This window comes from Doryrhamphus excisus, linkage group LG10 (assembly GCF_037039965.1).
Source record: "Doryrhamphus excisus strain RoL-2023G ecotype Guam linkage group LG10, RoL_Dexc_Guam_v1.1, whole genome shotgun sequence".
NCBI lineage: Eukaryota > Metazoa > Chordata > Actinopteri > Syngnathiformes > Syngnathidae > Doryrhamphus > Doryrhamphus excisus.
Window position 1 is genome coordinate 12,539,323 of NC_136366.1, and position 27,406 is coordinate 12,566,728.

The 27,406-nt window shown below is 41.7% G+C and overlaps 1 protein-coding gene across 4 annotated transcripts in view; it reads left to right on the top strand.

Annotated features, from left to right (window-relative positions):
- pdlim5b (PDZ and LIM domain 5b) overlaps positions 1–27,406 on the top strand; it is a 37,534-nt gene continuing 10,128 nt past the window's right edge. For 2 of the 4 annotated variants that reach the window (XM_058054994.2, XM_058055003.2), the window contains exons 1-5: positions 1–166; positions 6,427–6,526; positions 16,654–16,805; positions 25,880–25,901; positions 26,116–26,597. In XM_058054994.2, the coding sequence (XP_057910977.2) occupies positions 6,434–6,526; positions 16,654–16,805; positions 25,880–25,901; positions 26,116–26,597 (749 nt within the window). In that variant the 5' untranslated portion in view covers positions 1–166; positions 6,427–6,433. The remainder of the gene's footprint in view (positions 167–6,426; positions 6,527–16,653; positions 16,806–25,879; positions 25,902–26,115; positions 26,598–27,406) is intronic. The other 2 variants (XM_058055012.2, XM_078794143.1) reach the window with 2 other exon arrangements.

Consider the following 27,406-nt stretch of genomic DNA (forward strand, 5'->3'; position numbering starts at 1 on the left):
CTATATCTCTCTCTCTCTCTTTCTCTCTCACTGCTGTGCGCCCTCCTACCCACTGGCTTACTTGCGGAAGTTCCAGTTCCGCTCAGGCTCTCCAGAGCTGAGAAGCTACCGACACCGCGTCTCCCCCACTCTCGAGAACCGGCAGAGAGCGTCTTCGCAAGGCAAGGTAAGCCGGGAACGTCAACCCTTCTCGGGGGAGAGGGCGTACGCTCGTGTCGCTTTGCCCGGTGCTTCATGCTGAGGCTTCACCACAAATATATTGAATGACTTTTAACCACATGCTGTTTTCAAATACGTATATTTAATATTATTAATCAGTTTAAGGAGAAAACAATGAGAAGTTAACAGTTTTAGTCTGTAATTTAAGAACCTTGATTGTTAGCTCTTCTTTAGTACTATAATCGCTAGTGTAGTGTAAACAAGTAAACTAATTATTACTTTCTCATGACTCTTCTAAGTGGGGTGTGGCTACAAGTGTATGGCTCTGGGAGAGTGCACAAAATTGGCCTCCATTATGTATTTAATTCCATTTAAATATGTTTTGAAGGCAAGTCCTGTCAGTGACAAGGCTCCATCCACACTGATAGCACCAAATATTTAAATACGCAGACAGCTAGTATAATTTCTGCACAAGAATTTGTCATATTTGTTCTAATTATATGTGTGTTATCGGTGTGTCTCGTAAATTCAGGTTAGAACATGCAGTCCTATTGGCACAAATAGGGCTAGCCGCATATGATAATAAACACATATCACTGCCAAAACTCTTTGTTGACGGTTTGTAGTCTAACATGACCAGGTAAGGCGTTGACACATAAAATTCCAAGTACATGCCTATTATTGTTATTTTTTTTCATTTCGCAGTTGTAAATGAACTCAGTGAGGACATGGAATGACGTAACTGGGCAACATTGCCACCTGACGTGTTGTGGAATGTGCATGACGTCTAAGAATCATGCTTTTAATAGCTGCCGAAACTCAAAAAAATGTTTTTTTTCCCTTCTATGAGTACCTACAGACTTTCTGAAAGAAATGAGGTTTGCCACTGCTGTAATTTGCCACATGCAGTAGAAAGGGCATTGAGGTCGCGTCTGTGATTGGTATTTACATTCAACACAGCCAACCCATGTTTGAGTACCTGTCAAAAACACTTTCTTACTCGGGGTTCATTTTGAAATTTAAGTTAAAGGAAAACAATCTTTCTCTTTTCTGTGCATTACGGCGACAAATTAAGAGCCTTATCATTTACTACGTTACTCAATATAGTCCATATAATCAGAGAAAATAAGATCAATTAGACAAATAAGATTTCTTGTTGTTTTTGTCTGGACGGTGTACTTCCTGCGATGGCTGTTTTCTCATCAATGTATTGTGATGATGGCTTTACACTTGCATTGCTCAATATAGTATACATAATAAACATACGTAAATAAGCCTTTAAGACCAAAATAAAACAGTGACAAATTAAGAGCCTTATAATTTACTACATTACTCAATGTAATCGATATAATCTGAGAAAATAAGATCAATTAGACAAATAAGATTTCTTGTTGTTTTTGTCTGGACGGTGTACTTCCTGCGATGGCTGTTTTCTCATCAATGTATTGTAATGATAGCTTTACACTTGCATTGCCCAATATAGTATACATAAAAAACGTAAATAAGCCTTTAAGACCGAAATAAAACTCCTACTTATGTTGTGTCACGGCAAATATGTTCCCTAGTAGATCTTAGTGGGAGGCGGACAGATGTGTGGAGGACAGGAAGTGACATCGGAGGTTCAGAGTTGAGTTTTAGCTTGTGTTGGGTTATGGCCCCAACAGTTTTAGGATTATTATTATTATTATTATTATTGTGCTTTTCTTGTGAGTTAATTTAAACTTGTATAAAATGCCTGTTCTGGCGATCACACCTGGTGCTTGTCTCACCGAACAGTTACTGACACCTAGTGGCCAATGTAGAATACTACATTCACAATTAGAATGCTTCTTGTGCCTTGTATTTGTGTTTATTTAGCCATTTCTGTGCTATGGAGCTATCATAGCTACTGGTCTCAGCCCACAGAGGATGAGAGAGTTCCTGTTTGTCTTAGCTCTTCTGATGATGCTGCCGCCTCTTCTTCAAAGGTCCAATACAGAATAGTATGGCTGTACCGTATACGTAAACGGTGTACTGAAAGTATATAAATATTAGTAAGTGACAGTTATATGAGCTCGTGTTAATGTGCAAGGCTGCGAATGCTGAAGGAATTGTTTTAATCCCTTGTTTTTCTGGGTGTGAACGTGCTGAAATATATGAAGTGCTATTCGGACAGATAAGGCTGAAAGTGGAGCTTTGCCAGAAGCCAACTTGAACTCTCCCGCATGGTGCTCTGCACTCTCTCATAAGGTGCGGCCGCTCATGTCTACGCATGAAATCATGTGGGATTGCAAAACAAGCAGGGACAAGAGCGCAATGTTTGTCTTGTCCATATTAGGGAGTAAGTACAATGATATGTGGGTTCAGCGTGATTTAAGAGCATGATGTGATATTCTGCAATTTACTGCTTATCAAGATGTCAAGTACCTCATATCCCCGTGGGCAAAGGAAACGCAATAGAAATGTGGATAACTCCCATAGTTGTATTGTAACCATGACTAATCATAAGTGCTGACAACAGTGATAACAGCAATAAATGCTGTGGTCAGTGTTGAAAGTAAGCAAGATAAAATATTGATTGAACTGCAGGTTGCTACATGATTGATGGGTGGCTTTGACAGAGTTATTTCATGGATTTCATTGCAGTCTATAACATTTTTTGAGACACATATCATGAAATAAATTACCATACATACATTTTCTATGCCGCTTGTCTTCATTATGGTAATCATGCTAAGCCGGAGCTTATCCCAGATGCCTTCGGGCAAGAGGTGTGATACACTTTGCACTGGTCGCCAGCCACACCTATGGACAATTATAGTCTCCAATTAGCCTAATATGTATATTTTGGAATTTGGGAGAATTCCAGAGAGACGGGAGTAAACCGTTACCATTACGTGAATATAAAGTGGTGTCAAAAAAGTGTTCCTGAAACGTTCAGATCATCAAACAAATCTTAATATTAGCATTAGTATTAATATTACTACAACTGAACACAAAATTAAATTCATTCATTTTCTACCGCTTTTCCTCACGAGGGTCGCGGGGGGTGCTGGAGCCTATCCCAGCTGTCTTCGGGCCAGAGGCGGGCTACACCCTGGACTGGTACAAAATTAAATTTTTAAATGAAACTATAAATTATTAGGGGACAATATGTCTTCATTTTTCCAGAAGACCCCCAAGATCTTTGGGAAAACACAAACAACTTTTTGGATGAACTTTTGGTTCAATTACATCTGGCGTAAAAAATCCACATTTCAGAAAAAGAACATCATACCAAAAGTAAAATATGGTGGTGGTAGTGTGATGGTGTGGGGCTGTTTTGCTGACTTGCTGTGATACATATATGGAACCATGAATTCTGCTGTCTACCAACAAATTTCGAAGCATTTGTTTGTGAGCTCAAGCCACCAAAAGGAAGTGGACTTGGACCTTGTTTTGCTTGAGCTGAAAGTCACCTTAAAGATGGAGACAGGTGTCTTCTGTTCGCCCGTGTCTCAATATGGCATTGTACGTTATGTATGCGTGTGTTCACGTGTGGCTATTTTGATGGTGAAAGCGTGCAGTATAAATAGAAGCTCCGTGCTTCCCAGGTGTTCACATCCTCGCTGTAACTTTCGCACATGATTTAGTTTCACCGCCGACCACTTTAAAGTACCTGTGGGCCGTCCAGACCGGCCTGTCCAAGTGACCAGTGATAGTCCACAACAGGTGGTGCTGTGACCGTGAGAGGGACGTGACATTTTAGAGACGACAAGGCATTATGACTCATGAATTGTTCATCTTATGTCTGCTCCCTGAAAATGTTCATGTTTTTTATTTCACTTGTGTATGGCTGACATCATACTACATGTTTATGGTTGGAAATTCAGTGTGTCTGAAAAGGAGTGGGAAGAAGCAGAGCTGGTTTAACCTTACCCCTTTTCCATGTCTTGGGGATTGCTGAGAGATGTTGATAAATGTTGACAGCTGGGATAGGCTCCAGCATACCTACGATAAAAACTGGATGGATGGATGTGTGGCAACTTCATTAATTTTTTACTGTTTATAGGGTCACAGGGGTGCTGGAGCCTATCCCAGCTGTCTTCGGGCGAGAGGCAGGGTGTTTTTGGAATGTGGGAGGAAACCGGAGTACCCGGAGAAAACCCACGCATGCATGGGGAGAACATGTAAACTCCACACAGAGATGGCCAAGGGTGGGGAAAGACAAAATAAGAAGCCAAAAAGTTACCACTTCCACACAAAATAGGAGGAGAACTCATTCATTCATTTTCTACCACTTATCCTCACGAGGGTCATGGGGGCGCTTGTGCCTATCCCAGCTGTCTTTGGGCGAGAGGCGGGGTACACCCTGGACTGGTCGCTGGACTGGTCAAACAACCATTCACACTCACATTCATACATATGGACAATTTGGAGTCGCCAATTAACCTAGCATGTTTTTGGAATGTGGGAGGAAACCGGAGTACCCGGAGAAAACAAACGCATGCACGGGGAGAACATGCAAACTCCACACAGAGGGTGGGGAAAGACAAAACAAGAAGCCAAAAAATTACCACTTCCACACAAAATAGGAGGAGAACTCATTCATTCATTTTCTACCATTTATCCTCACGAGGGTTGTAGGGGGTGCTGGAGCCTATCCCAGCTGTCTTCGGGCGAGAGGCGGGGTACACCCTGGACTGGTGGCCAGCCAATCACAGGGCACATATAGACAAACAACCATTCACACTCACATTCATACCTATGGACAATTTGGAGTCGCCAATTAACCTAGCATGTTTTTTGGAATGTGAGAGGAAACCGGAGTACCCGGAGAAAACCCACGCATGCACGGGGAGAACATGCAAACTCCACACAGAGATGGCAGAGGGTGGAATTGAACTCGGGTCTCCGAGCTGTGAGGCCTGCATGCTAACCACTCTCCACCATGCAGCCTGTCGGAGTAACTTGATATATCTTTCAGCTTCCTTTCACAGCAGATATTGAAAGGTCCGTTTATTAAGTCGCATTCCCCAGTTTTTGGGGCGGCCAAAGTTAAGTCTCCCTCTCCTAAAAGCCAGACGTGAATGCTAACATTCAAACTTCTGTCATCACCTGGAAGTCCCCTAACAATGAACCCTTGAAATCCATCAAAGTCAGTTTATTTAGCCCCACTATAATCCTGTTTGTTATTCTGCTTCATCCGGTTGTTAGTTTTCTCTTTAAAGGTGAAAACATGACCCAGCATTCCCGCTTTTCCATATAATTGCACTGTGCTGTGTGTGATATGTAGCGCTAATGACCCGGCCTTTGATCTCATGTTTTCATGTCAGCTTCCACCCTTTCTGTTAGGCAGGTCAAAGGTCATCTAGTTCCACCGGAGCTGTGGTTTGTCTGAAATTGTGCACTGTGGCTCATGCAATTTCGAGCAGGGCTTAATTGTGCATGAAATATTGCACATGTGTCTCACATTTGGAAGTGTCCCTTTTCATTTGCATGCACATGTGTTGAATCACAGCATCAGCTTTTTTATACATGCAACGTTTCCACCCTGGTGAAACATGAAGTTGCTCTAAGCTCTAACATGTCTTCTGCCCTTAAATCGACAATTCAATTTCTTACTCATCATTGGTAAGCTTGAGTAATAAGATTTATGTCTTAAGCACCAACAGAACCAATGTTGTACTGCTGATGATTTGACTGGCAACAACAGTATACTTGGTTTCATATCAATAGCTGAGTAGCAACATTGTAAAGCGCATGCAGAGGTAGACATAACCACTGCTGATAATAATAATAATAATAATACATTTTATTTGGTCTATATGTGCCCTGTGATTGGCTGGCAACCAGTCCAGGGTGTACCCCGCCTCTCGCCCAAAGACAGCTGGGATAGGCTCCAGCACCCCCGCGACCCTCGTGAGAAAAGGCGGTAGAAAATGAATGAATTAATACATTTTATTTGTATAGCACTTTTCAAAATACTCAAAGACGCTTTACAGAAGAATGGAGTTGAATAAAAGCAAGTAAACAGAGTAAAATATACATTAAAATACAACATTCATTCATTAATACACAGCTAAAATATGAGAAAAAGCCGGGTGGGTCACAGCAGTCAGATATAAAAAGTTAGACATTAAAAACAGATTTAAAGAGGTGGGTTTTTACTTGATCATCTGTACTCGCTGTTAAGTTAAGAGGAAGGAATGTACCACAATCGGCGTCTGCGGGTGCCACACCAGCGTCTATATTCATGACCGTGTTTTATGCGTATTTATTAATAAGATATATATTTTGTGTCTCTAGGTGAATCATGAGCTACAGCGTCACCCTGGCTGGTTCAGCTCCATGGGGCTTCAGGCTACAAGGAGGAAAGGACTTTGGTCTTCCCCTCACTATTTCACGGGTGAGTGAGAGAATCCACTTCCGCCATGACAGCCACGACCTTGGCATGCTGCCCATCCTTGCTATGACTTCTCAACCGCTCGTCATGTCCTGTGTGTTCATTTTAGTAAAACAAACAAGTATGCTAGGCCACCTAACCCTTCCACCTATAGCTTCTGTACACTTGGAAACCGCTTTGGTTTTGGACATTGAAATGAGGGATATCATCGTTAAGTTCCCGTCTCCACTGGAAAATCTGGCCTGGAATTTGCCATATGATGGAAACTTTAGAAAGCAGTGGTGGTTGTGTAATAACTATTCGTAACATAAAGCCTCATGATTTTAGAGCCATAATATTGGGAGAGCGCAGACCTCACAGCTAGGAGACCAGGATTCAATTCCACCCTCGGCCATCTCTGTGTGGAGTTTGCATGTTCTCCCCGTGCATGCGTGGCTTTTCTCCGGGTACTCCGGTTTCCTCCCACATTCCAAAAACATGCTAGGTTAATTGGCAACTCCAAATTGTCCATAGGTATGAATGTGAGTGTGAATGGTTGTTTGTCTATATGTGCACTGTGATTGGCTGGCGACCAGCCCAGGGTTAGACAGCTGGGATAGGCTCCAGCACCCCCGCGACCCTCATGAGGAAAAAGCGGTAGAAAATGAATGAATGAATGAATATTAGGAGAGAAATAGGCTGCCTGTGCATCGCTACACTCTCAATATTCCGGGTGTGGAATGAGCAGTGTTATTTATTTCCAGTGCTTCCTGTTATGAAGTTGTCATCTCCGCATCACGGTCCAGAGGTTGTTATTTGTTGCTCGCATTGATTACAACATATAGCCGTGCTGTTGCTTAACATCTGTGTGGTGACATTGTTACTGAGGGCTGCATATCAGCTTGGTCTATTTATGTCCTGTCACCATTATAAACATGGAATGTCGGACATGCTGTTGTCACCATGTCATGCATATCTCAGTAGAAGTTACGGTACGATACTACACTGCTGCGACACTAAAGGAACACTAAAATAACACATCCTAAATCTGAATGAATGAAATATTCACCATGTAGACACAGTTGTTCAAATGTAAGTGCTGTAGTACTTGTATGTAGTAAAGACTCAAAACTGTTATGAGTTGTCAAGAACTTGACTCCTGGCTGTGATATTTCCAGGGATTGGACATGTCATGGTTTACCAACGGGTGGCTTAAAAATAACACGAGTCGGCTGAGTTGCCAGCTCTAACCACATACTGTATGTTTCCCAAATAGTTGTAGTATTACTTGTATTACTAGTATTACTCCTACCTGTGAGGCCTTGTGCAGCATTCATTCATTTTCTACCGCTTTTCCTCACGAGGGTCGCGGAGGGTGCTGGAGCCTTTCCCAGCTGTCTTCGGGCGAGAGGCGGGGTACACCCTGGACCGGTGACCAGCCAATCGCAGGGCACATATAGACAAACAACCATTCACACTCACATTCATACCTATGGACAATTTGGAGTCGCCAATTAACCTAGCATGTTTTTGGAATGTGTGAGGAAACCGGAGCACCCGGAGAAAACCCATACATGCACGGGGAGAACATGCAAACTCCACACAGAGATGGCCGAGGGTGGAATTGAACTTGGGTCTCCTACCTGTGAGACCTTGTGCAGCCGTTTTTCAATCATTCATTCATTTTCTACCGCTTTTACTCACGAGGGTCATGGGGGGTGCTGGAGCCTATCCCAGCTGTCTTCGGGCGAGAGGCGGGGACCGGTTGCCAGCCAATCACAGGGCACATATAGACAAACAACCATTCACACTCACATTCATACCTATGGACAATTTGGAGTGGCCAATTAACCTAGCATGTTTTTGGAATGTGGGAGGAAACCGGAGTACCCGGAAAAAACCCACAAATGACCGGAGAGAACATGCAAACTCCACAAAGAGATGGCTGAGGGTGGAATTGAACTTGGGTCTCAAAGCTGTGAGGCCTGCATGCTAGCCACTTGGACGCCCTGCAGCCAAAAAAAAATGCTCTATACATCATGTTACAGATATCGGTATCAGCTGATATCAGTATATGAAATTGAGGGTTAGACATTATTGGCATATTGTTTTTTTTTTGCAAAAAAGCCGATATCGGATATCCCTAATTTCAATAATACTTGGCCATCTAACGTAGACTGTTGAATATCATTGAAAATGAAAGTCATAATGTGAGATGAGTGACCTCACTACCCCGAAAGGGAGGTCTATCGTATGTAACAGACACACGGAAACATCTGCCATTGATATGTTGAACCTTTATTTACTTCCACCGCCTGATGAGTGAGTAAAAAATTGCAGCTTGGACCGCAACGCTTATTTCATGCTTCAGGAAACACCCACGATGTAAAATGGAATACTTCAACTATTTCAACTTCTTTGCCTGGGTTAGACCAGAGTGATGATGTCATCCACCACGCTTGATTATGTCGAATAAATGACGTACAAGACAACCACAGGAGGGTACCAAGACACTGTATAGTTGACCTCGAGGTATGGAGCACATAGCACACAACATATGTGATACGTGTCACAACTTGACAGGACATCATTGTGGTTTCCAATGCATTGATGATAAACATGTGTGCATTCAGTTTATGAATATGACTGTTAAACTTGCTATTGGATGGATGACTTATGGACGTCATTATGGTGGGGGTGTATTATACTGTCTACTGTCAAGGCTCCGATTCATGCCTCTAATGCTAGCTGTGTGGTTTATAAAAGCAAATTACTGCCTCTCATTAGTTCCAGGTCAGAAATCCTTGAAATTTACAGCTGTGGCTGTAGGCAACCTTCGGATATATATTTTTATTAACTCCTCTGCATGCACTTTCAAATATTGTTGTCATATTTAGCATTAATACTGTCTGAGTAGGGCGGCACGGCGGTCAAGTGGTTTGCGCGCAGCTAGGAGACCAGGGTTCAATTCCACCCTCGGCCATCTCTGTGTGGAGTTTGCATACGTGGGTTTTCTCCGGGTACTCCGGTTTTTCCTCCCACATTCCAAAAACATGCTAGGTTAATTGGCGACTCCAAATTGTCCATAGGTATGAATGTGAGTGTGAATGGTTGTTTGTCTATATGTGCCCTGTGATTGGCTGGCGACCAGTCCAGGGTGTACCCCGCCTCTCGCCCAAAGACAGCTGGGATAGGCTCCAGCACAGGGACTGTCTGAGTACTTTGCTCTTTTTAAGAGTGAGAACACAAGTAAACATAAAGAATAATGTATCTCTTACCAATGGTGCCCCTTCTGATGTGCAGTGAAGTGACTAGACCGTTACGGTCATGGGGTATTATCGAGATTTGGAGCTTGTGAGGCCCTTTAAACTGAACAAAATCGGGTATGACAACAACATTTAACCCCTTGGCTTGAGCTGTAAAAAAATCTGGAGGAGGAAAGCATTGAAATAAATAGCCTGTGTTTTTGCAACACTGCCAGACTGCATAGTTGTCTTGAAATCTGTTAATGTGGTTTACATGGAGCGTGGCTTTTCTTAGAAACTTGGCAAATCGATCTTTGTTTTTATAAATTTTTATTACCATTATTTCTACTATCTATTAATAATACTTACTTATGTAATCTCTACTAGTGCATATTTAGTGGTTTCTCAATATGATCTGCTTGGTGTCCAAAGTTATGTTGAAGGCATCTGCTTTCAATCTGTGCAACAGAAGGATGTACAGTATCTTACCATAGTGAGTGAGCAGCAGTATATCTTCTCAATACTATAGAAATGAAAGTTGGATTTCCTTATATAAATAAATATAATAATAATAAAACGGCAAATAATAAAAACTTAAGAAACCACATATAGTTGGTGGGCAGACAAATTATTTTTTTCAGATTAAAATTAACAAAGCATTATTAGAGCCCTGTAGATATGACAAAACACGACTATAGTCACATTTATACTCTTTTTATTTACAACATATTGCACAACTGCAGGGTCTTGAGACACATGCTAACTCGCAAACTAGAGAGCTAGCGACCTAAACGGTAGCCTTCAAGTAATTTCCTTTAAACTTAAATAGCCAAAAACTTACCACTTCCACACGGATAGGGAGGATAACTATTAACAGTTATTTAACCTTTAACATGAACATTAATCAAACGTAATAATTTTTTCTGGGTACATGATACCATACAGCATCCATATCAAACTTGCGCGGGCCGCACTAACATTAAACTTTCATATCAAGGCGGGGGCCTCCAACTAGTGTCCTGTGGGCCACATTTGGCCCGCGGGCCGCCGGTTTGAGACCCCTGGTCTAAATAGTTGGCAACACAAGTTGATTGTCATGCTTACAGTCAATACTATTCTGTTGTGTTGTCTCTAGATGATAGGTTTCCGCATCCATCCTTCATTTCTCACAGGGATTGCAATGTTTAGGAAGGATGAAAAGCAAATTCTAAGTGTTCTTCCAATCAGCGGCCAAGTGAATGAAGCTAAACTTGAATGTGGCCTGGAGCGTTGTGACATGGCTTTGCTATTGATGTGGTTGTTTGCGGGGTGGAAGCCAGGGTGAGACATTTGAAATCCTCGCAGCTGCTACAGATGTTCAACATCTTTGCTCGATTTTATGTATGGTAATTTACAGGCTTAATTTACACACAGTCCAACAACTCTGGTGTCTATAAATAGAAAAAACTACAGTCGTCTGTCTGTCAACATGAGGTTGTAGTGAGAAGGCACCGACTATCATAGCTCACTAGCTAACATAACAAGAGGTTTAACCTGGCAGGAGATAAATTCAATTAACTATTTTTGCCTTTTAATTGCAGTCTGTGCTCCGTCAAAGAGGAACATCATGGGAAACAGTATTCTAGACGTGCACTCAAAGTCTTTTCATACAGACTCTGGGTTGCTTCTGACCTGACTACAGAGCATTCAGTGTTGAGCACAGGGTCGTGGTGCTTTTGTGTTGTTTTGTTTGTGTTGTCATGGCGATTTGACTAAGCGCTCCTGTTAAGGTTGGTTAGGCATGGCGGCTTTTCCAAGGGGCCTCATTTGAAGTAATAAGAGGCTGCCGTCAAACCATGACAACCTCCGTTCCTGAGCTCTTAATTGGGATGTTTGAATGCTGTAACTTATTTGGTGCCCTCTGGATTGTTGTTCTCTGCCTCTTCATTAGTGTACCCAGCAGTCCTTGCAGATAAGATGTGACATTCTGCAAGATAAATGTAATCTGTGCAGGTTGGAGGCGTGCAGGAGACACAGTAACCTGTTCCCGTGGGAATGTTGTATGGAAAGTAATGCACTGTATTTAGTCAACGTGAACCTTAACCACCAAAGAATATGACATTTTCAAGGCAAATATATGGCTTCATTTTTGGAGTGCATTCATGTGTGATAGGTTATAAAATATGAGCTATACAGTCATCCCTCGCAAAGTATGATTCAGTATTAATAAATATATAATCAATATAATAATCAATATAATATATAAATATATATAAATTAAATTAGAAAAACACTTGTCTGCACGGCGGTCAAGTGGTTAGCGCGCAGACCTCACAGCTAGGAGACCAGGGTTCAATTCCACCCTCGGCCATCTCTGTGTGGAGTTTGCGTGTTCTCCCCGTGCATGCGTGGGTTTTCTCCGGGTACTCCGGTTTCCTCCCACATTCCAAAAACATGCTAGGTTAATTGGAGACAGCTGGGATAGGCTCCAGCACCCCCGCGACCCTTGTGAGGAAAAAGCGGTAGAAAATGAATGAATATAAATTAGAAAAACTCTTTATGACCTTCACATTATTAGAGACCTGTGGTCATGAAATAACACCCCTATAGTCACCTTTACACTTGTATTACCCAATATAGTAAACCTAATAGTAGGCAATAAATACATCTTAGACATAAATAAGATAAGTTAGATTCCCTCATTAGCATTGACAGCATATTTCCTGAAGTGGCTATTGTTGTAATGTTACTGACACCTAGTCACCTTGTGTAGAATGCTACTCTAATGCTGATGTCTGTGGTTATGGAGTCAATCACATTAACAAGCAGAGAACACATGCAGTGAACACAGGAGCTGCTGTAGGCCACTCTCTAAGGCTTCTTAAAGACACAGGTTATGCTGTAGTGAGTGCACTTCCTGTCACGTCTTTTGAATGCCTTGTATTAGTATTTTTATGCTTGAAGATGCTTAATTTCGACCATGAATACATAAAATTTACTTACATATGCATATTTATTTTTAGTACTAGTAGACCATATTCAACCATAAAACATTCCAAATAAATAAAAAATAGAGGGTATATTTACATGAATCAATAAGTAAATAGACATCATTGTTAAAAATAAGTAAGTATTTTCTTCATAAAGTATTTTGTCAGAAACATTGTATTATGAATCCTGCTCTGATGCAACTGCAACGAGTCAACCTGCTCAGTTTCTGACGGCAGTGATGACATCATGTTAGTCTCAGGGCCTCTTCCATATAAGGTCAACCCTCTCAGACAAGTTGACACATGTGAGGCTTTATCGCCAAACACTTCCTGCTACACGACCTCTCATGCGGGAGATGGCCACAACCCGTCCTTCCTTAACGCCGCACTTGTTACTGGCAGGGGGCAGGAAGTTACACAGCGGGGAAGATTAGCTGCATTCCAAATAATCCATTTATACTGTTTGTCCGATGACTTCAAGGAAGCACTTTCGTTCGAGTCTGTTTCCTGTTTGTTGTGTCAAACTGTCCCTGTGCAACGTGGGTTGAAAATACAGCTCCGTCCGTGAGCCTCTGTTTTTTTTTTTCTAAGTAGACACTGCAAACAGAGGGATTCTATTATTATTCTACGGTTGTATTTCATGATCTAAAGTTAACTGTCCTGGCTTGTTTGCTCTTTTTATTGCACATCTTGAGCAGGACCATATATTCTTTTCATGCTTAGACACACTCACTTTTTTGTACTTCTAATTTAATCATCTGTATTGTGCTTCACGACAGGGTTTAAATCAGGCCCTCGGATTAATCAGGCATACAGGGAAGACTTTTACATGCCTGCTGAAGTATGGAACAACTTGTCATTACACAGCAGTAAAAAATAAGCAGCTATTATGTGGCTGGCATCCCATTCATGTAAGGACAGTTTGAGACAGGCTCTTCAACTATTTGGACACAAAGCCTTTCCATCCGTCATTCCTTTTTCTATGCCGCTTATCCTTATTAGGATCACGGGCGTATGCTGGAGCCTATCCAAGCTGACTTTGGACGAGAGGTCGGGTACACCCTCGATTGGCAACTTCTATATATGTTCTAGGAAGTTTGTTCCCATAGGAAATCATGGAAATAGAAATAATCCATTACAGTACAGGGGAGGGATGCTTCGATTTAGGGTTTTATGCTACCGATTACGATTACCCATGAGTTAGCTCGGCCGGTACCAATTCAGAGCACATTTTTCATCACTAGAGCTGTCAAATATGTGTGTTTTATTTCTGATTGCCAACATTTACATTTTACCCTACGTTGTTTACCTACCAGCATGGTCATAGTCTTTATGCTATTTTGTGTTCATTTGTCATTATATAAGGCATAAAGTTTGACTTCAACAGTTGTAACAGTTTGAACCTTTGGTCACCATCCTAAAGCTGGACACACTGTGTTGATGTTCATTAAACAACCACACACAAGACATCATTAGTGTATTGATGACACAGAGTAAATTGTTCAGTGACACAAAAGTTATTACGTACCCCATGAACGTTAGATACACTTGTAGCTTTTCTTCATGATTTTTAACTTTGTGTAAATGCTCCAATTAACACCTCTATTCAGTTAACTGCTGAATTGTGTATAGTTACCGAGTGGGGGTCTATAAAAGCAAATAACCAGCAGGGTCTCTCTTTAGTACTGGGTCAAAAAGCACAAACATAAACAGCTGGGGCTGTGGGCAAGCTCCTGGATTAGTTTTTGTTTAAATTAACCATGGCATCTTATGCACAAGATCCGAGTTCAATTCCACCCTCTCGGCCATGTCAGTGTGGAGTTTGCATGTTCTCCCCGTGCATGCGTGGGTTTTCTCCGGGTACTCCGGTTTCCTCCCACATTCCAAAAACATGCTAGGTTAATTGACAACTCCAAATTGTCCATAGGTATGAATGTGAGTGTGAATGGTTGTTTGTCTATATGTGCCCTGTGATTGGCTGGCCACCAGTCCCCGCCTCTTGGCTCCAGCACCCCTGTGACCCATGTGAGGATAAGCGGTAGAAAATGAATATATGAATGAATAAATCTTATGCACAACTGAACAAAATCACACTTGTGTTTGCTTTTTTTGCCTTCCCTGTGAGATCCTGGCAAGTCCACCACACACTTGCTATTAAACCCTTGTATAAAACACTATAAAGCCCCCCCCATCCTAATTTTAATTCATTCCTTACCATACGGGTGGCACTCATGGATGAGAAATTATGGAACAAACACTGTTTAATCCAATTGAAATAAAGAGTATATTAACTCAATCCATTTGTGTCTACAAACAGTTTACCTTATATAGTTGTACATAATATTGTCCCAACAGGGCAAACATTCTTTGTCACTCTCCATTAGTTTTACAAGCCACAAACACACCAATGCCGGGATAGCGAGCAAACAATCCAACAATTCCAATGTCTGCAGCTTTAACTGTGAGCTTTTCCTGAGCCAGGCTTCGGTAAGATGCCAAGGTGATTTGACACTGTGCATTATGACGCAAAAGAGGCTTTTTTATTGCGAGTGAGTGAGTCAAGACAGACGCCATAAAAGCTCTGCACTGAGTCAGTTGAGGCGTTGTGATCGCCTACGCAGCAAACATCTAGTATAGTAGCACCTTCAGCAGCTTTTCCCAGACGCTTGCGTAACGTGCACTTTTAAGACTCTCTGTGACATGCCAAGTCATCCCAGGAAGTGTGACTCCAAAGAAATGACTCACTGTCCCTACAAGTTTTTGGCCTCCACCTCTGTCACTTCCTCATTCCTTCCAGCTCCTTTCCACTATTGTCCAGTTGAAGACAATGGACGCATTCTTTTTGCCCCATTGTCTTCTTATTTTCACACCAGTGGAAACCATTACGCTGCAGTGAATGTGTTTTTTTCCTAACTAATGGGTCATAGGACAAACAGGGTAAAACCGTGATGAAAAAATATTAGTTACAAATATAAATGTAATATATTTAAGTTAAAAATGAAACTTTTCATTATTAAAGGGGACCTATTATGCTTTTTCAATGTTTTCTGACCTATAAATTAAATTAAAATGTTGTATTCTCGTATTAAATGATGCCAAAGTTTCAAATAATGAGGTTTGACCAATTGGAAGTGAGCCCTGAAAGAAGTTTGGGATGGCTCAAAACGCTCGGTTTTTAAAGGCGTGGTAAAACTGTCCCTTTTTGATGTCACAGGGGGGCGGACTTCCTTATATGGTTCATCGTAGGAAGCACTTGGGAGCTGTGACTAATTAAAGCCCGGAGGCGGGCCGTGGTTGGAATAAATTAAAACTGATTGTTTTGGCGCAAATCTAAGGAATAGGTGCAGGTTCAGCAAAATCTAAAAAGTTTTCTGTGCGGGTTATTGTGCGTAATGCTCTATAGGAGACCACAACTCAATACAAAGGGTCGGAAAATTAGCATAATAGGTCCCCTTTAAGGTAGGAAAAAAAATCCAAACCTGCATGACCCTGTGTGAAAAAGTGATTGCCAAGTATTGGGACTCCAGCAAACCACAGTAAGAGCCATTATCCACACATGGAGAAAACATGGAAGAATGGTGAACTTTCCCAGGAATGCCCCCTGGTTTGATGATCTGAAACATTTAAGTGCGACAAACATGCAAAAAATAAGAAATCAAGAAAAGGGCAAAGACTTTTTCACACCACTGCGCATCATAAAAGTAACTCGGTCAAGGGAGGATTCTGGATAGTTGAGTTGAATAGCCCTGGGTTATGTTTATTGTTATCTTCTGAGCTCTTGAAATCGGAATTACGTCACAATGTCATCTTCTGCTGAATGATGTGTAGACATTTAGGTCATCATGTGACACCTCTTATGCTCCATTCTCTACAAGAATAATGCAAATTAACACACATTTAACCTGATTTGTTTGTATTTTTGCATGCATTGTCACAGCTGACGGATGGAGGCAAAGCAGCCAAAGCCAAGATGAGTGTGGGAGACATCATTCTGTCCATAAATGGCATCTCCACTGACAGCATGAACCACCTCGAGGCCCAGAACAAGATTAAATCCTGCTCCGGCAATCTCAGCCTAACTTTACAGAGGTAAGAACCACAGCGACTGTGCAGTATGTTTAACTCTGATGACTTCTGTAAACACTATAAAACAGGGGTCTCAAACTCAATTTACCTGGGGGGCCACTGGGGTCTGGGCAAGGCTGGGCCGCATCAGGTTTTCCAAAAAAAAAAAAAACGCATTTATTAAAAACAGAAAAATATACAAACTTTTTCAGTGCTTTGGTTCCGATTTTCTACAATAAAAGCTCTGATAAAACATTCCACTGTTCTCAAATATCTTAATTTTTATTTTTTGCACAAAATAAGATGAAAAATAAATAAACAAATCAAGAATAAAGAAAATAAATCGATCAGTAATAAATAAATCTAATAATAATAATGAAACGGCAAATAATAAAAACTCAAGAAACCACATATAGTTGGTGGGTAGACAAATTATTTTTTTCAGATTAAAATTAACAAAGCATTATTAGAGCCCTGTAGACATGACAAAACCCAACTATAGTCACATTTATACTTTTTTTATTTACAACATATTGCGCAACTGCAGGGTCTTGAGACACATGCTAACTCGCAAACTAGAGAGCTAGCGACCTAAACGGTAGCCTTCAAGTTTTTTCCTTTAAACTTAAATAGCCAAAAACTTACCACTTCCACACGGATAGGGAGGATAAGTATTAACAGTTATTAACCTTTAACATGAACATTAATCAAACGTAATAATTTTTTCTGGGTACATGATACCAAACAGCATCCATATCAAACTTGCGCGGGCCGCACTAACATTAAATTTTCATATCAAGGCGGGGGCCTCAAACTAGTCTCCTGCGGGCCACATTTGGCCCACAGGCCGCGTGTTTGAGACCCCTGCTATAAAATATAAGCTTGCACATAGTAGGTTCAGGTTAGGGCTTCATGCTCCTCCACTAAGGCCAGACCACGTTTATTATAACAGCGAGTTCGTATTGCTGTAATTGCATTGGAACATCTGCTTCTCAACATTGTTAATTAAGCATGCAGACAAGCTCTGTAGACTGGCTGGGTTCACGTAGTGTTTAGCCCCAATCTGTTGAAGTCATCAGATCGGGCTTCAGCTTTGGTTTGTGTCAATCAGAGCAAAGGCATCAACTGTTCCTCTGCTTTGCCCATTTGGAGGACGAAGAAACCTGGAATTCTATAGCTTGTATTGCAACTATACTCCTGGGGGGGGGCAGGAGCATTCATTAAATAGGTTCCAAATAAACATGACACCTTCAAAATGTTTACCACGCATTCACCAGCCCAAATTAGTTTTACAGCCAAAAAGTAGCCTTGCATGCACACTCTGTAAAAACCCGATGACACAAAAAGTCAGAGGTCTATCACCACATTCAATCTAGAAAACAGTCTCCGGGTCTTAATTGTGGGAAAACGAGCTTAAAATAGCTCTGTGCATGCCACAGCTGCATGTAATCTTTTATGGGCAACAAAACATTGTGTTGAGAACACTACCAAGTATGCACAAAAGGCTCTTGTTTTTGGAGGATAGTTTGCTGTAAAATGTTTGTGGAAAATACCTGTGAAAAAAGCTCCTATGAATAAGAAAAAAGCGTGATTTATGATCTTGAAAATGACAGATAAGGCTCTTGAGTTTGTGATAATGTTTTTGGTGCCAAAAGATGATGAATGTGATTGAAATTTAGCCCCCACTCAGTCTGCAAGTCTCATATTTGCTTTGATTCCAAAGATAGTTATTTCAGTGGTCAATGTTTATCTACATCCTTCTCTAAACAGATCATGTAGCCCCTCTCTTTTCCTGTGTGCCACTACTTTCACAGCTCATGATATAACAATAAAATGCCTTCTTTTACTTGACATAACATCATGGATGTGACACTATACGTCATATATTAATGTGAAACTTGCTATGTTATGGTTTCTAAGGACATAACCGTCGGCTGGTTGGAGGGATTGCAAAGCAGCCAGTCTTTCCATGTAGTGCCTGGTCATAGCAGAGGTTTCTGCTCTATTGATGCTGATGTTATTCCATTGTTGCTAGGTGAGAGCTAAGAATTGAAGTAGGGGAAGGGGGGGTTTGGAAGCGCACTACAGTATTGTTATCCTATTGGCAGCGATTTAATTTTTTGAGGATGTCTTGTCAGAGCTGGATCCGGTCCACCTTTACAATTCAGATGCCTTAACCCTGGGAAAAATAAAAATATAGTATAATTCTTCGAAATGGATTGATAAAATACATTTTCAACTAAAGTGACACAAGCACGGGTCTTATTCATGTCTTAAATGGTTTATTTACTTTTTTATTGGGAATACAAGTATGAATGTGACTATTAGCTGGCGTCATGGCTCTACTGCCATTAAAGTATCCTGGTTGTGTACACTTCGTAAACAGACAAATACAACTGGCCAAGATGGAAGCAGTGTGCCAGCATTATTCAGTAGAAGTCAAGAACGGGGATCCAAGATGGGAATATTCATGCTGGTTTTCAGCCAATTTACTAAAAATAAAATAATTCACACATTGGGGGCCATTGTTAGTTGTTCCACGGTTTATTCTAAAAATAACATTTGTTATTAGTGAGATAGGGCGGCATGGTGGTCGAGTGGTTAGCGCGCAGACCTCACAGCTAGGAGACCAGGGTTCAATTCCACCCTCGGCCATCTCTGTGTGGAGTTTGCATGTTCTCCCCGTGCATGCGTGGGTTTTCTCCGGGTACTCCGGTTTCCTCCCACATTCCACAAACATGCTAGGTTAATTGGCGACTCCAAATTGTCCATAGGTATGAATGTGAGTGTGAATGGTTGTTTGTCTGTATGTGCCCTGTGATTGTACCCCGCCTCTCGCCCCAAGATAGGCTCCAGCACCCCCCACGACGCTCGTGAGGAAAAAGCGGTAGAAAATGAATGAATGAATGATTAGTGAGATATACTATTAGATATTACACTAATTTGCTTTGTAACTTATTTCAGGTAGACGTAGTTTTAAATGATATATAAATAATAATAAAATAATAAAATAATAAAATAATAAAATAATAAAATAATAAAATAATAAAATAATAAAACAATAAAATAATAAAATAATAAAATAATATTAATAAAATAATAAAATAATAATATTTGTACTGTATATTAGGAAGCTGACATTTCTTTGTCATTAGGACACATGACATATGATATTAAAAGACTTCTTAAGGGTTAAGTTAATGCTGTGATTATTGTGAATTGTTATGAGAAGAATAGTTGCCTCAGCTAGATGTAAACACTTTCTGGATTCCCACAAACAAAGCCAAGAAAACGCCTGCCCCCCAGAGGATAGAATTAAAAAGAAGTGCTGATTTATTAGCTTTTTAAAGTCAAGTTAAAACTCAAGCAACTTTTCTCTAAGTCTGATCCTTTGATTCATACTTTGAGTTGATAAGACCTGAGGTTTTCACGTCACGTCAACGGAGGCGTGCTTTGTTTCAGTGATGGAAAGCTAGTCCCAGAGCAGCCAACACTTTAGTTACACAATGCAGCTGTGGGAAGTAGCCTTAGGAAAGAATGATAATTGCTGTTTATTTATTGTCATTGAACTATGCGGCGTGCTGTAATCAAACACCATGCTCCCCAGAGATTTCAATGTTTGGCAGCACCTGGTTTTAAAAGATAATATGGAGCAACACACTATAGCGTGCACGGCAATAAAACCACATGTTCATTTTTTACATAAACTGAGCTGCTTGAACACAATCCAGGAAGCTACTCTGCTTTGGAGACGGAGAAAAATAATGGCAATACAATAAACGTGTAAAAATAAGCTGCTCTTAGTCATAACTGATGAACTCTTGACTTGATGTTTTGTTTGACTTTAGAGTCATGTTATTCCTGTATTTTTATGTATTCTGAATTGTCACAAATGTGTAAAAAGATTTTGACATATTAGTATGTATTAATGTGCCCTGTGATTGGCTGGCGACCAGTCCAGGGTGGGGGTACACCCTTGTGAGGAAAAGCGGTAGAAAATGAATGAATGAATAGTATGTATTAACAGCTCCAAATCAACACTCTAACTGTGATATTATGTGTTGCGTTCAAAGACACCCAATTAAGTTGAATTCACATGTTTTTAGTGCATTTTTGAGCATACTGAAATGCAGCAAATCGGACTTCTGCGAGAGAAGAAGAGTTACAAAGCGAGTGATAAGAATAGCCACTTATTGTTGTAACCTTGTTGTAGTGATGTTAACAGTGTCAGGTGACAACCAGGAAGTGTCTTTCCGATGATGAGACGTGTTTGTGAGTTGGAGATACATACATACACTGTATAGTGTTGGAATTGCAGTAATGACATAGTCATTGGGAAGATGTTGATATGCTCAGGTCAGAATAAAGTTCCAAAAGAGCGTCGTCATAACCGAAAGGTGTGGTTTTCCATGATATGTATTTGATAATCCCGCAAAAAAAATTAACACAATTAAATTAATTAGTTAACAGTTAATGTGTTGTTGACACGCTACTTTTTAACAGCCCTACTTCCAACACACAAGCGATGTGTGGTTCTTCTTTTAGCATTCTTATGGAATAAATGTGGCATAAAAGCCAAAGAAAAAGCTCAACAAAATAACCTTTGAGGTTCGCTGAACCAATATATTGCGTAACATCACATATGAACACCTTCTGTTGGACTTTTAAGGCATTTTGGGGGCCAAATTCCATGTTGCCTGGCACTAAACAGTGATTCCCAAACTGAGGTACGAGTATAACAGGTGGTATGTGGGATTTCAAATATTTTTAATCAAATTTTACCAAACACATAGCCTTCTGATATTACACCACCATACCCCATTTACACTTGGCATTCAAATAAAAAGTGCTGTTATGAATCACTGTTCAGCACTGTAGCCCTACTACATGATACAGATGTGTTTTTCCACTGCAGGCTACTTATTTCAACTCTAATCAGCGCATGCAGCGCATTTGGGTTGAACGTGCATAACAGGGGTTCATCATACAGCAAGATGGGGAGATGGTTTGGCTATGGTTACGACTGAAGGGGGGGAGTGAGAGATGACAGTCTAATGCTGCCTGCAGCCCCCACTGACTCCTGGCTGCCTTTGCCACATGTGGCGTCGTGGTCGGAAGACAAGTATGAGCGGACGGGAGCTTGTCCAAAAACACTCGCGGCTCCCTGACCAGCTCTATTTGTCAACCTGTGCAATGAAACGCTGATCATGCATTTTACTTTGATCCATGACATGACACATAGTGGTTAAGAGGTATTTATAATGGGATTTTATAGTACAGTACATTTAGTAGGGTCAAGTTAGGGTCTTAGTCTTCAGCTTTTAACTCCAGTGTTTCCTCAGGGGGGTCCTCCACACTGGGGGCTGTTCGGATCTGTTGAGGGGGTGCCATCCTTGGGTCCCTCCCTTTAATGTGGGGGTCCGCCCGTCTGTCGGAGTCGGGGGGCCCGGGTGCTGGTCCCCCGATGGCACGGCCTGCAGCTCCTCCCAGTGTGGACGCCCCCAAAGGTGGCGTTTCCTTGTTCCTCAGTGCCATGCCATGTCTCCCTACTGTGTGTGATTGTATGATTGTGTGTGTGTGTGTGTGGGTCTAGTATGGAGGGTGGGAAGGAGGGGCTTTCTTTTGTTTCTTTGTTTTTTCCTTTTAATTGTGGAAATTGTTTTAATTCTGTAAAGCACTTTGTGTTGCATTTCTCTGCAGGAAAAGTGCTATACAAATAAAGTTGATTTGATTTGAAGTGTCTATCTATAATGCCAAAGAGAAGCCAGAGCTTGAAAACCCTTTTAGTCAAACGCCGACCACTTTTATGTACTCGTATTGCATTACCGTACCCAAAATGAAGCGAACACTGACCTTAACCGTGATTATAGCGTACCATTACACCCTTCGTGATTAATGACACTGAAACTCTCCATCACTATGAAGCATGTGACAGCCGATACGATACAAGGGTGCATACTTCCTGCTTGGCATGTGTACACTATAAAAGCAGACCTGGGTGTTTTATTACTAAGGTATCCAGGCATCAAGTCCTCAGGCATTTTTTTTCTTTCTCTTTTATGCAATAAAACACACACATTTTTCTTTGCATTAGATCTCGCAGTGCCAGCAACAAGCTGTGTGAGTTTTACAATGGAGCAACTGAAAAGTTATTTCCTCCTATTTTAGGTTTTATGTCTGAAATAATGCTTTAAAAGTCAACAAATATTGAGAAATATTATCCAGGTCCAAAAAAATGTCTTCAAGGCACACAAAAAATATCCACAAATCTAGTGTATAATGTAAGACGGACAGGTAGCTGGCCGTTTGGGTTTCCGGGAGCCATCTTTTTCTATTTTTGTATAGTAAAATCTAAAAAGGGTGTGGGCTCTTGTCGAGCAAGATTTTGTGATAATGCAAGCCCATGCGAAGTCATGTGATGTGATCAGTCAGAAACGTTTTTCCTTGTGATAATCACTAGACGTGTGCCTCTCCATCATTCACTCAAACGTCCCGTGCATGCCAGACTGTTTTTTCAAGGATGGAAAGAAAGCTTTATCCCTAAGGCTTATTCCTCCATTTAACCTTCCTCTTCTTCCCTCCAGGAATTGTATTCATCCATGTGTGTGATGGAGGCGGTTAGCAGGGAAGTCAAGGTTGATGAGGACCACTTAAGCTCTCTTAGCTAGCTGTCATGGCCCCTTAAGTCATATACTGACTCAAATATAAGGCTTTTTTCCCCTAAAAAAAAAAGTGATGGACAGGTTAACTTAGGCACGTAGGCCACCCAGCTAGGAGTCCCGGGTTTGATTCCCTGCTCAGGCATTTCTGTGTGGAGTTGGCATTTTCTCCCCGTGCGTGTGTGGGTTTTCTCCGGGTACTTTGGTTTCCTTCCACAAAAACATGCTAGGTTAATTGGCGACTCCAAATTTTCCATACGTATGAATGTGAGTGGGCGGTACGGCGGTCGAGTGGTTAGCGCGCAGACCTCACAGCTAGGAGACCAGGGTTCAATTCCACCCTCGGCCATCTCTGTGTGGAGTTTGCATGTTCTCCCCGTGCATGCGTGTGTTTTCTCCGGGTACTCCGGTTTCCTCCCACATTCCAAAAACATGCTAGGTTAATTGGCGACTCCAAATTGTCCATAGGTATGAATGTGAGTGTGAATGGTTGTTTGTCTATATGTGCCTTGTGATTGGCTGGCCACCAGTCCAGGGTGTACCCCGCCTCTCGCCTGAAGACAGCTGGGATAGGCTCCAGCACCCCTGCGACCCTCGTGAGGAAAAAGTGGTAGAAAATGAATGAATGAATGAATGAATGTGAGTGTGAATGGTGTGAACCATCGTGAGGATAAGCTGTACAGAAGATGGATGGATGGACATTTGGAACTGAACTGTGTCATATAGAGGATCTTGTTATTTAGATTAGTAGAGAAGTAAAAATAACAGTAACTGTGAAGAAAGAAGTCCGGCGCCACCCCCTAAAAAAGTATCCCCATAATTTCCCTGAATATCCCTGTCCTACTCTTCATCCCTAATATTAAAATCCAGACGAAAACATCTTGTTGGATGAAATTTCATCATTCTGTATTATCATTTCACAGACATCATCGCATCCTGAACTCTTTCACATCATCTCCATGCCATAAAGTACAGTATGTCCTTGATGCAAGCCGCCAGGCAGCGAGACAGAAAACAGCATAGAGTTGAGCAGATGTCCACCAGAGGACCACCCTACTTGTGTTTGTTCAGTTTGCTGTGAGAAAAGACAGATAGGGTGTGAATCCACTCCGGCCCATCGGTGGCACATACAATACTGCACGGCGTGCTTCGTCGTCATCTTCCTAATGGAATGTGCCATTTGATCTCAACACCCCTTTGCTGTTTTCTTTGGCACTGCGTGTTGATGTTCCGCAAGCACGCTGGAAAATAAGCTTTGTGCATATGAACTGCTAAGTGGAAACAGTAAATGGACTGTAGGTAGAAATGACATCAACATCTGGCTCTGGAGGGTGGGGCACACTAATAGGCCGGTGTTGGAAAGGAAATACTCTAGACTTTGTTGACTGTTTTCCTATTATAGCAAGTAGGAGAGGGGGAGGGAGCCCAGTGACACTAATGTAGCTTGAGATTGGGAGCTTGCTGCATCACCTTTTGTTGTGGGAAAATGTGGGATCCTATGATGGAGTCGTTTTGTGCAAACTTTGTTCTTTGATTCACAATACTTTTTTAAAAATTATTTTCAGATTACCGTAAAACAGGGTTATAAGGGACGGCAGGGTAATAAGGGACAATTTTTGGGGTAATAAGGGACAATTTTTGTGAAAATGTTTAAAATGTAATTATGTCTTTTTCATGTTCAACAGGAAGCTGCTTTGTGTTGTTTTTTTTCAAAGAAGCATATTTTCTTGAACAAAACATTTTCCCGAAAATTGTCCCTTATTACCCCACCGTCCCTTATAACCCCGTTTTACTGTAACTTTTATGTGCAAAAAAGTCCATTGTATGAATCTTTAAAACTTGAGGGAGGCATTCCAGTGCCATAGTACACATTAATCCAATTAATCTCTCCTTGAAATGTCTGAAAAGTGCTGACATAACCAAAATAAAAATAGTGCCAAAGGACGGCAAGGTAATAAGGGACAATTTTGGGGGTAATAAGGGACAATTTTTGTGAAAATGTTTAAAATGTAATTCTGCCTTTTCATGTTCAACAGGAAGCTGCTTTGTGTTGTTGTTTTTTTCAAAGAAGTATATATTCTTGAAGAAATCGTTCAAAAAACATTTTCCCGAAAATTGTCCCCTATTACCCCACCGTCCCTTATAACCCCGTTTTACGGTAATTTTTATGTGCAACAAAGTCCATTGTATAAATCTTTCAAACTTGAGGGTGGCATTCCAGTGCCATAGTACACATTAATCCAATTAATCTCCCCTTGACATGTCTGAAAAGTGCTGACATAACCAAAATAAAAATAGTGTCAAGGCCAGTAAAACAACACCCCATGAGTTGCCACATCATATTAGCATCTCAGAAATACAATGTCCAGAAATAAGATGACTTTTTTGGTGTATTGTTGTGTCACAGAGTATAATTTTTTCCTTTTTCCTGTCTTTCAGAGCTGCCAAAGGAAGTTCTAAGGTATGGTGTTGGCCTTTAAATTGAACTGCATGTAATTGAACTGTGTCCTTCTGAGATCATTTGCTTTGCATGAGAGGCCATATTGTGTTAAATGTCACAAGCATGACTTTTATTTTGATATTGACGCGCCACTGAGTTTGCAGTGCTTTTCAATGCAGTAGTTGATAGTAGTATCTTCGTGTGCTGCATGATGTGTGTCCTCACCTCGATGCAGGATGAACCTCAAGAAATCATTAAGCCCGTCCCAATCACCCACCCGGCTCCCAACGCCACGTACACAAAGCCGTCAAGTCAGCCTGCGTACAACAAGACAGCTCGGCCATTCGGGGGCGACAGAGATGCGCCGACCCCCCCCTCCGTAGCATCCATCCCCTCTGAATCCTCCGCTTTCACGCCAGCTTGCGCCTCTCAACCGCCACACCCCCCATTCCCACTCAAGTCCAGCCTCACGGCGGCGGACTCTTCCCCCGCTCACTCCAGCATCAGCTCCCCATCCACGCTGTCCTCCTCCTCCCCATCATCTCAGGCCTCCTCCCCAGCCAGAGTGACAGCACCCACCTCCCAGCCTAATGTCCCGCAGCCGTCCGTGTATAACTCCCCCATCAACCTCTACTCCAACGTCAACGCCTGCGAGGTGGCCATGGGGCAGAGGCGCGGCCTTCTGGAGAGCCAAGGCCTGGTAGATCAGTTCAACGGGTAGGTACCATGAATCAAAGCAGTCCCATGTGTGCTTCCACAACAGGGGGGTTTCTCCTCGTGCTTTTGTCAGCAGCTACGGACGGAGGCATCTGTGGTTCACTGAGGCCACATTTAACTGTGCTACTGAAGAAAATGAGACCTTCCCTTCCACACACACATCACTCATCACCACGGTTTTCACACAATGCACATCTTGTCAGAATATTCCACAGGGTGAAGTCCTGGCAGTAGAACAGAGTATGGAGTTGAGAGATTGACCACAAGCTTGGCAGCATGGTTCCCTTCAGGAGAACACTGGAATGGATTGGAGGCCGGGTTGGGTGCCAGCATACTTCCGTAATAAATTATATCACAGGAGTCTGTGAAGTGCAAAGACTTTTTCCTATAGAACAGCATTATTCCAACCTTTTCCTGTAGCAGCTTGAAAAGAATAAAGAAAAACATTCAAATAATTTCTTATAGCATGAGAAAAATATCATTTAATTTAATTAATTAATTTTTGGGCAGCACGGTGGACGAGTGGTTAGCGCGCAGACCTCACAGCTAGGAGACCCGACTTCTAATAAATAGTTGTCCTCCCGTTCCGTGTGGAAGTGGTATGTTTTTGTTTTTCTTCACCACTCCATATGGAAAAGTTCACTAATTAGTGAGTGGTTAGCAGGCCTCACAGCTAAGAGACCCGAGTTCGATTCCACCCTCGGCCATCTCTGTGTGGAGTTTGCATGTTCTCCCCATGCATGCGTGGGTTTTCTCTGGGTACTCCGGTTTCCTCCCACATTCCAAAAACATGCTAGGTTAATTGGCCA